The sequence below is a fragment of the Phoenix dactylifera genome, unplaced genomic scaffold (assembly GCF_009389715.1).
Source record: "Phoenix dactylifera cultivar Barhee BC4 unplaced genomic scaffold, palm_55x_up_171113_PBpolish2nd_filt_p 001058F, whole genome shotgun sequence".
In the NCBI taxonomy this organism is placed as follows: Eukaryota; Viridiplantae; Streptophyta; class Magnoliopsida; order Arecales; family Arecaceae; genus Phoenix; species Phoenix dactylifera.
In genome coordinates, this window is record NW_024068407.1 from 146,173 (window position 1) to 157,036 (window position 10,864).

At 42.5% G+C, this 10,864-nt stretch overlaps 1 protein-coding gene across 1 annotated transcript; it reads left to right on the top strand.

Annotated features, from left to right (window-relative positions):
- Positions 1 to 7,515: 7,515 nt before the first annotated feature.
- Positions 7,516 to 10,725, top strand: LOC120107880 (synaptonemal complex protein ZEP1-like; the record flags this gene model as incomplete). The annotated part of the gene is made up of 6 exons (XM_039121394.1): positions 7,516 to 7,675; positions 7,775 to 7,824; positions 9,281 to 9,488; positions 9,582 to 9,707; positions 9,920 to 10,018; positions 10,353 to 10,725. Coding segments are annotated over exons 1-6 (1,016 nt in total), but the record flags the coding sequence as incomplete, so codon positions are not given.
- Between the last annotated feature and the right edge of the window lie 139 nt (positions 10,726 to 10,864).

Here is a 10,864-nt window from a genome sequence, read left to right on the forward strand (position 1 = left end):
CATTATGTATAAATACATATATATGTACATGCACAATAATTTGTGTCAAAAAATATATCTCAAAGCATTCAATTTATTAACCATCCTTTTATTTTATCAAAATATGAAGTAAAAGATATATAAAAATTCTAAATTCAAAATTCAAGCAGACTTCACGAGATGGTTTCTCCAAAATAGTTGTATTTTGGATGCTGGAGAATTGAGTTAAGAGACATAAGACTCCAAGTCGAAAATTAGAGAGGTTATATATCTATTAAATGGGATATGGAATGGGCATATGATTGAGTAAGATGGGATATTCTTTTTTTCTTCCATCTAGTGAGTGGGATTTCATAATACTTGGATTGACTGGATTTGTGGATGTCTACTTTCTCCATCTTTTTCTATTTTAATAAATGGATCTCCTTCAGAAAGTTTCTATTCTATGATAGGTTTTAGGTAAGGATGTTCTTTATCATCATATTTGCTCAGATGCTTTGTCTAGAAAGCTTAGAGATACTATGTTGAGAAACTCGCTTATAGTCCATCAACCATAAGGTACAATAATAAATATCTCTAACTTTTTTTTTGAGAATGACTGTGTTCTATTTGCTCAAGTTACATTGACTAATGCTATGGTGCTATGTAATATTTTATTAGAGTATTGCATGACATAAGACAAAAAATTAACTTAGAAAAATCAGTTGTCAGATTCATTCCAAAAGTTAATACCTTATTAAGGAATCAAATTAAGAATTATTTGCATATTCAGAAATTTGATGAAATGTAGAATTATTTGGTGGTTACGATGTCTAGCAAAAGATTGAGCTTGGTGGACTGCAGTGGTCTGGAACAATAATTTTTGAGGAGGTTAGAAGGGTGGCAATGGAACGCTCTTTCTATGATGGGTAGGAATACATTAATTAAGTATGCACTCCCTGCTCTTCCTATCTATTCGATGTCTCACTGCATTATTCCTAAGAGTGTGCTTTTAAAGTTGGAAGATATAATAGGAAATTTTCTACAGGGTTTCTCAAATTCATCTATAAGAGTACATCTAGTATCTTGGAATTGTATTTGCCAGCCGATCAGGACAGAGGGATTGGATATTACTTCTCTAATTGCTTGAAGTGATGATCTAATGGCCAAACATGTTGTGTGGTTTATAGTGACCTAGAGAGTTATAGGTTTCTCTTATGTGAGCAAAATATAGAGTTTAGTCGTTCACATCTCTCCAATGTGACCACACACCAGTTCACCTATTTAAAGGAACTTGTGTTCTTTTGCACCATTTATTTTATCTAATTTAGATGGATTGTGGGTAATGAGACGTCTATTAATATGATTTAAGATTAATGAATTTCAGATATTTCTATTGCATATTGGCCCGTACCAGTGAATACCAGCTCTTTGTAGAATCTCAAAGTTAAAAAATCTCATGGTGGTAGGTGAGTATAGTTCGGAATTTTTTGTGATTTATCAATACTTTCTAGAAGAACTGGTTGATAGAATTTGTTCTATTTCTATACCAGGTGAAGATATTGAGGATAAATTGAGATGGGGACCTTTACATAGGTTGTCAGTTAGAACATCAATTATATAATTTTGTAAGACTAAAGCTCCATCATCTAGAGGTATTGGTTGGATATGGAGGATTAGGGCTCTATTTTTGTGGAAGTTAGTATGGTACCGGTTTTTATTTCAACAACAATTTACATAGTCATGGTTTTCATATCCTACTTATTATGACTTTATGTCCTAATATAGAGGAGTCTATAGCTAATGTTATTTTGCACTGCAGGTTGGCAAACTAGGTTATAGCGACAGGCTCCTATGTTTGTTATAGCGACTTTTTTAAAGGGGGTCTCCTATGCCATGTCGAAGGCAGCCATCCAATCTGCAGCCCATTGACCTCCCTATAAACATGGCCCGCCCCAAAGGAGGTAATTCCCCTCTCCACTCTCTAGATGTCCTGAATGAAGGGATGTGGGCCTGCACCCTCCCACCCTCCCCCTTGCTCGTCACTAGAACCAACCGATCACTATCGCCGAATCACCCTCCATCAAGATAGCTTCAGTTCTCAGTGTATGTAGGGGCGGCCCAATACATTTGGGGGCCTAAGGCGAACTCACTAAGAGAGGCCTTTTTTAAAAATAATAATAATATTTTTTAATAAGTGTAAAATGTTTTAAAAATTTATTTAAAAATAATCCATCTAGATGCAAAATTGCTAATTAAATTTTTGTACTCGAGATTTATTAAAATACTATTTTCAATAAATAATATAGCTAATCCATTTAATCTTTCTTGTGACATAGTTGACCGCAAATAAGAAATTGAAAATCAAGAAATCACTATTAAAACAAAAAAAGAAATTGAAAAATCTCGAGGGTTCTTTCCTCATTTTTATGTTTTGTTCTTTCTTCCTTGTTTCATTTTCTTTCTTTTTCTTTATGCTTCTTCAGTTCTTCTTTCTTCAAGATTATCCCTTCTTGACGGTGCTAGCAAACTTAATTAGTATTCTCTCAGGGTGCCAAGTGGGTCAGTGACTCATTGAATAAAATCTTTTAACTTCTGTAATTTTTGTGATTCCCTTTGGAACTGTCACTTATAAAAGAATTATTATGCATATACCTCATGATATTATATATTCACTCTCCCATCTCATCCCTAGAGTCTACAACTCCGTCCCTGTAAGACTTCAGGAGCTTTCTAATTGAGACAATCAAAGGCTTATGAGCAAATGGCTTATTTCATGGTCCTCCCACAGTAATATAGAAAGTAGGAGTCCTACATCATAAAAAAATTTAAAAGCCCTATACCCTGACTTGCCTCTGTCTCGTATACGTATTATATAATAACATAGTTTCAAACATGTGAAGCAGAATACAACTCCAAGAACAGTTTGGACCTAATTGAAACATCCTATACAAACCCATCTTAAAAAACTTTAACATCCAACCACTGGGGAAGAAAGTCTTCACTCTTCCGGGAACGGCGGGGAGAAGGGGGCCTTAGGGCTTTACCGTCTTAGTGGTTGGGTGGTCCAGTCGAGATGGAGGTGGCTGCCGTCAAGGTCCAAAACGACAGAATCAGAAGGATAGAAGGTCTTCACCCTTCCCATCTTCCGCCGTTCCACGGGCGGGTTCTTGCCTTCTTGGAGGATGGTGGACCGTGGACCGCCGACGAGATCGAGAGGAGGATTAGAGCGGAGCCGCGGAGGAGCCGAGGAGAGGAGGATTAAGGACTTGATCAAATGATTTGTTGATCAATCGGCTTCTCTCTGAAGGGGCAAAGGGTGGTCTCACTGCAGGATGTCGTGGATTCAATCGCCGCCACTCGGGAGAGAAGGCTGAGAAGACGTCGAGCCAAGAAGGGAAGGGCTGAAGGGGGTCTGGGGACTGGGGGAGAGAAGAAGCCGAGAAGGGTTCAGAAAAAAAAAAGCACTGGTAGAGAAGGGGGAGGACTTGTCCATTGTTTGTCAATTGTCGTAGCCCTGCTACCTCACTCGTAGCCCGTAGCCTGTCGGGAAGGGAAGGCACTATAGCGGCGTAGCCATGCCTCATCTTGTCGTCTGTCCGTTGTCATAGCCCATGGCGCCAAGCGGTAGCTACTGCCTGCTAGCTTCAAATGTGAAAACTGCAGGGCAATGGTGGGATGGGCACTAAGCAGCGACGCGGTGGGGGCCTTCTTTGGGTCGGGGGCCTTAGGCGACCGCCTCAGTCGCCTAAGGCTCGAGCCGGCCCTGAGTGTATGCCATGCATGGCTAAGTCCGACCAAGCGACCCTCAGCTCTGCTCCAGGCATAGAACTAGCGAAGATCGGGCACCCGCCCATAGCAACAAATCTGGAGTCCGGGCCTTGGATAACAAAACCCCTCTCCTCCCCTCCTACCATCATCCAACACACAACCGAAGTTCATCTTGAGGAAGCTCGGAGGTAGGGGCTCCAAAGTGATAAACATCATACGAGATGCTACACGAGTAGAGATAGAATCTCAAGTAGCCCGAACTATCAAGGGTTCTCCTAGAGGGCCAAGGTGGATGATCTTGGCAGCCTACAACCGAGCCCTCTCTAGAACATTCCTCGGTGGTTGGTTGCTCTCTTTAAAAATCAAGGTGTTCTTGGACAGCTAAATATGGTAAGTGACATAATCCGCTAGAACACCCTCCGACCTAAGATGAGGCCTGCACAATGAACTTCTCAAGAACTGGAGAAAAGAGTCCGATGGGATCGCTGAGTGGAGTATCTCCCGAGGGAAAACAGTCATCCTCCACATGCGCCACGCTCTCATGCACTAGAAGAGGGCGTGATCAATAGACTCATCTATCTCACGATGGGGTACATCGGTGGGATTCGCAGTCGTCGTTTGCTCAAGACGGCTAGGAGCTCCCAAACTACCTTCTAAAGGAATACAGCCACCCTCGGATGGGTCTCCTGCCTCCAAATCCAGGCACAATTGCGACGCTGAGTTTGATCACCTCTGAAGAATCCTTAGAGATCCCTTGGTCGAACTCTCGGCTACAGATGGATCTCCAAACTAGTAGATCTAGAGCACTACACTCTGGTACCCACGATAGCCTATACCCTCACAGCCAAGTGCTCCCCAAATGGGCTACCAACTCGACTGATGTCCCAACTCCTCACCCTAGGTCGGAGAAGATCGAAGACCCTCAAACAGTCCCCCACCTTAGTGCGACCATGGTTGGCCATATTCCAGGAAAGGTCGTCCAAACCACAGATCCCTCAGGACATCCATACTCTGCCCATCCCTTAGTAGCCATCTTGTATCGCTAACACCATGAAGGCATGCGCATAGATCTCCCTCCACATATAGGAGTGTCCCTGCCCAAGGCCCAAACACCATACTTGGCTTGCATCAGCATGCTCCACAAGTAGTCTAGCTCAAGCAAAAATCTAGTTGCATGCCTCACAATCAGTGGCATCTCTTCTTGCCACCAGTGATTGGATATCCAGACCTCCATCCCAGACAGTCGGCAAATCGTGCTCCAGACGAAAAAATGAACTTCATGTCCTCCCCAATAGAATCCCCACAAGAAGGGTCGAAACATCTACTCAATCCACAATATCAAGATCCTCACCAGGATGATGTTGGGACATAAGGTAGACTGGCATAGAGCTCAGCACCATTCTCATAAGGGTCAACCTGCCCATCATGAATACGGACGAGGACCGCCAACCACTCTTGGATACCTACACAGGGGGATGCATTCGATCCTCCGCAATCGCCGCCCTAGTGATAGGGACACTAATGGGGGGCACTCTCGGTCCCCAAGCCCACATCATTACATTTCCTTGCCTCTTGGCTTCTAGCCGGGTTGCAATGTTGCCGTGGACCAATTGGAAGGTAAGCGCCAAAGATTTGCCCGTAGGAATTGGAATTGGCAGCAAATCTCTATGCCTAAGTTAGTTGGAACACTACTTGAATGGATGGAAATTGATTGCTAGTGGCTATTCATTTGAACTAGAATGAAGAATACAAAGTACAAGTGCAACAAATAAATCTAGTGAGGTATACAAGGTTTCCACACTAGCCCAATCTACTAAAGACTCGGAAGAAATCCCTAATAGCCCAATCTAGCAGAGGAAGACATTCCTCTGGCTAGCCTAGTTTAGGGAGAACTTGATGTGGTTCTCCCTAGCCCAAGCCCTAAGACCGAATTATACAAGTGGACTCTCCACAGATTTTTTCACAATCTGGATGGATGCCCTGCATTTCTTTCTTTCAAGAGTATTTATAGACTGCAAGGTTGGATACAGTTGTTGGGTTGCAGTTGCCCTTGACTGTGGTTGGTTGCAGTTGGTGGATGGGCTGCGGTTGGCTACCGCTGGCTCGTGGGATCCGGCTGACTAGGCCCATGCATCTTAGAAAGCTTGGCGCGCACCCAAGTGAGGTTCCTTTGCAGTGCTCTTCAGTCTTTTGGACCCTTGGGGTGGAATTTGGGTGGATGCCTTGCTAGTATAGTTTGGGGCCGCCGTTGCGGCGCACTTGCGCATGGCTACGGCAACGGATGCCCGCGCACGGCCAAGGTCACGGCTCGGCCAAATCCATTTGCAATGCTCCTCAGACTTTGGAACCCTCGGGTGGGCTTTGGACGGATGCCCTGCTGGATTAGTAGGAGGCTGCTGCTACGGTGCACCCGCGCAAGGCCATGGCCATGGGCGCCCACGCACGGGCCAAGGCTACGGAACGATCTGGGTCGGGCCAGACCTATTTGCAATGCCCCTCAGTACTTTTGGAACCTTTGGGGTGAGCTTTGGCCGGATGCCCTGTTAGGGTAATAGGGAAGGAATTGCCCGCTGGGGTCAGATAAGAGCGCGCGCCAAGGGTGCGTGCGGCTGGATGGGCGCGCCTAAGCTTATGGATTGTGCGCTTGGGCAAGAGCATGCGCAAGGGCGCACACAGCTGTGTCGAGTGCGCCAGAAACTTGTGAGTTGCGTGCTCGGCCGTTGCCTCATTTAGTTGGCACGCGCGGCTAGCCCGACATGCAAGCACTTGTGCGTAGCGCGCACGGCTGTTGCTTCATTTGACTAGCGCCCTCGTCTGGTCGAGTGCGCAGATACTGATGCGTAGCGCGCTCGATCCTTGCCTTACTCGGTTGGCGCCCATTGTGCTGATGGGGCAAATTCTGGCGCGCGGGGCTAGTTCCTACGGGCTGTTGCTTCGTTTGACTAGCGCGCTCATCTGGTCGGGCTGGTCTTGGCCTGTGCATGTGCCCGTTTATCTTTGCCCTTTTTGGCCGCCTAAGGCTTGGTCAGTCTGTAGGCTCATCAGTTGCCCGATCTAGTACTTGAGTATTGCTTGGACCTCGCCAGGCTGAGTGCCATGGCTGTGCAATTTTTGAGAGTTTCTATTAGACACCTAGATAACTCCAAAGTCTTTCTGCTCTCGAATACCAAGGTATACCTTGATGAAATGCCTCACCCTTGATCTACGGGCTGAAGCACACCAGATAAATTTAGCCAGATGCACGCAATAATCACCGCATTCCTCATGGAACCTCGGGCGTCCGGATGCAGTGCAATAGTCCTCAAGAATCAGCCTGACCACCTCGGCCGGAGCGGGCGTCCAATGCATCAAAGCCTTTGCAAGACAGTTTTTGTTTCGTTTTGGGTGAACTTTCGTAATTTTTCAGAAATCCGAGGTCATCCCCGGGAACGGCAGCGAACCGTTCCTGGCGGGAAGGCGAGGCGGCACTACAAATAGGCGTTTGATGGCGCCCTATCCCATTCAAACCGTCCACCGTCACTCCGTCCTCAACTGGAGATTGACACTGCTCCGCCGAGGAACAAACTTGACAGACTTCTCGTCCTCTTCCTTTCGAATTCGTCCCGGCGAACGTAGGGTTTCAGAGGAGAAAGATCGGATCACCTCAGGCGGACGCAATCGATTCGATCTCCTCTTGAGCCTTGAGTTCGGATTTCTGCTGTCGATTCGACCAGGCGGGCTTGTATAGGCGACCAATATCTCGTTCTTAGGGTTTCAAAGAGGGCGATCCTCTCTTGAGGACTCGAGATGCAGAAGCTCGGATTTTCTGGCATGAAGAGCTTGGATCATCTCAGATCCGTCCATGGATCTCTTGCTGGAGCTGCGAAAACCTCTCAGATCTCAAATTCCCGGCTGTCCTCGGATTCCATCTCGCATGGGAGCTTTGCCAATCTAAAGCTCACCGCAGGTTGTGCTTCTTTCATGAAGAAAACTAATTCCGCTTGTACTTTGATATGAAAGATCGGTTCTCTAAGACGATTTCGGTTCTTGATGTGTTTGATTTCAGAGAGGTTGGTTAAAGAACAAGCTTCGGTGAAAACCGATCTTGAAATGGCGGTAAAAATCATTCCGCTAAGACTTTCTTATCTATTATTGGATTTCTGAACCTTTATTGGATTTTTGAGCCTTCAAGATATTTCCTTGCATTGGCTTAGTTAAACCCCATAAATGTTTGTAGATTCGGTGTTGTAATCTTCAGTTTTTGGATTTATTTCTTCCAAATTCGGAGATTTTTTGCTTTTTTGAAGCCTGATCTCTCGTTTTCTACGTTTTTACTGTCTATTTTCATCCCTAAATGGATCTCTCTCTCTCTCTCTCACACACACACACACACACTGCATTCGTCATGTGTGCTTATATTGACAGGTGCAGTCTTCCTATCTGTGATTCGCACGTTTTTCTTTTCTTCCGTTTTTGTTATTTTTGGTATGCTTACCTTGAAATTCCTTATCTTGTTGGATCTGATGTTTTCTTTCTGTGTGGTTACTTTTTTGCCTTCCTGTACTCGTCATCTAATATTCGAGCTGCTTCTTTTTTTCATGAGTATTATCTTTAAGCTTCTTAAGCTTTCTTCAGATCTAATAAAATCTATATCTGAGACCCGCTTCCTAATATATTTAATTTCTGCATTTTTAAGATGGTTCTTGTCTTTTTTATTGGACTAGTGACATATATCAGACTTCTGATTATAGCTACTATTAATGTTAATGTTTTGTTTTTCCCTGTTATATGTTATGATTTGCTTCCTTGTATATATATAACTAAGTTTTTCTTGGATAGTTGCTCAGACTTCCCTTACTCAATAATCTTCTAATGATGCGCACCTTCTTTTAATCCCAGCTATTTTATTTTTTGTTAGTTGGTTAATTGGTTATGGTTCAGCAGTTTCATTTTACTTTCTATTTAGTTTTGGAAAACTTTACCTCTATACCTTGCTCTTTTAGGTCCTAATAATTCTGTGCAATAACATCCTTTCTTTTTGATAATCTCCTGTTCCCATTCCTGTTTCTTCTTTTGGTACAAGGACATGATGGTCCAACTTTGGTTCTCATGCTTAATGAGGGTTAGCTCTGTTACACATGAAAGAGCTTTCCCTCTGATATGCTTCCAAATTGGCTGTTTGGCAAATTGCTCAGGGTTATCTCTGTTACGCGTGAAAGTTCCTTCCTCTGGGATATGCTTCCAAATTTGCTGTCAGGCATATAAAAATTGCTCCGACTGCAAATAAATGCTTTCTTTAAACATACAAGTTTAACAGTCTTACATGAAAAATCCAATCAAATGGAACTGTCATCACATTGCAATGCTAGCCTAAGTCGTTTATGTTTAAAGTGTAGCATTTTATTAAAATAATACTGGAAGCTGCTAGCTTTTGATTTGGATGAAATAATGCCTGCTATTATACTTATGCTTGTCATTCAAAAATGGGTTATGGCTTATAAAATAATTATTAGGTTCTTTGTGACTTGATTTTTAAGCTTATAATGATGATGTTATGTAATGAATATTAAAGCACACAAGGCTAAAAAGAGCAACAGAGCAGATACATGTGCTAGAGGCCAAACTACAGCAAGCAGTCAATGAAAATGCAAAGCTTAAAGTAAAGCAAACAGAAGATACAAAGCTCTGGAAGGGATTAGATTCAAAATTTTCTTCAACCAAGATGCTGTGTGATCAGTTAACTGAAACATTGCAGCACTTAACTTGTCAGACTCATGCAGGTATGATTAAGTTGCTCATGTTCTCTTTACTGAAGCCTCAGAACTTTCATCCATCATGCTCAAGTTTTTTTTTTTTTTTTAATAATTTTGCAGCTGAGGAAAATAAGAACTTCTTTGAAGAAAAGCTTGCACACAGTTCAAAAGCTTTTGATGATTTGAACTGTCTTCAAAATGATTTGTCTGTGAAGTTAGAGTGTGCAGGCAACACAATAAATGCTGGTAAACCCTATGCGATCAAATTGAAAATATATAAACGAAATTTGTGGAAACCCCATTTCATATTTCTGCAGCACTCACTGATGTAGACTTAACATAATCCTGGATGCACTGGAAGAAATTAAGTATATGTTTGGTGAACCTATTTCTTGACAAGTTCAAGCTTATGATTTGTTTTTGTGATATATGATATATTATTTTTTGCTTTTGAACAGGGAAACAAGAGATATTGGAACTCAGGAGGGAGAAAGAAGAAATGGAGAAATATTTCAGGGATGAGCGCTCTGCAACTGATAATGTCATAAAGGAAAAAGGTAGCTGTTAACTTTTTCTGTCAGAGGAACAATGTCTCCATGTTAGTGTCAGTAATATCTCAGTGGATTTTTTTTTTCTTTTCTAGGATTGGTATATTAAATATCAAAACTGGCATTTAGAAAATATTATTTTTAGAAAAGAGTACCTATATTTCATATTATTTTTAGAAAAAGAGTACCTATATTTTTAGGTGAATCATCTGGCCTAGAAGCTTTAATTTAGGGATGTCGGTGCAGGGAGCTTGTTAGTTCACCTGCTATGTTTATGCTTTTTTTTTTATCTATATATAAAAGTAGTAGAAATGAAGAATTCTTTTCACATCATTGCATGTAGATGCGGCTATGAAACAGTTAGAAGAGATTGTTGAAGAGAAAAAGGCACATTTGGAGACTCTGGAATCCCATATGCAAGAAATGCAACATGAATTCAGTTTAAAAGAAGATTCCTCCAAATGCTTGAGAGCCACCCTAAGCAACCTGGAAGATGAAAGAAATGCTCTGCAACTTAGCAATCAGAATTTTGCGCAGAAAATAGACAAATCATGCCAAGAGTTTAAGGAACTTGAAATGCTGCTTAATCACTTAGTGATCCAACTAGTTGAATCGAACAAAGACAGTGCAACCATATCAGATCAGGTTTCTAGGCTATTCTTGTCATTTGGAGCTTACGACGAGTTGCTTCAGCAGGAGAAATGTTTAGCTATAAAGTCTGCTCAGGGAAAATATGAGCAACTCCATGGACAATTTATGCATACCAGATCAGAAAATGATGCCTTCAAAATGGAAATTGAAGAGCTAAAGAATAAAATTATGGAGCTGCAGAAAGCTCAAGAATTTGCTATGGTC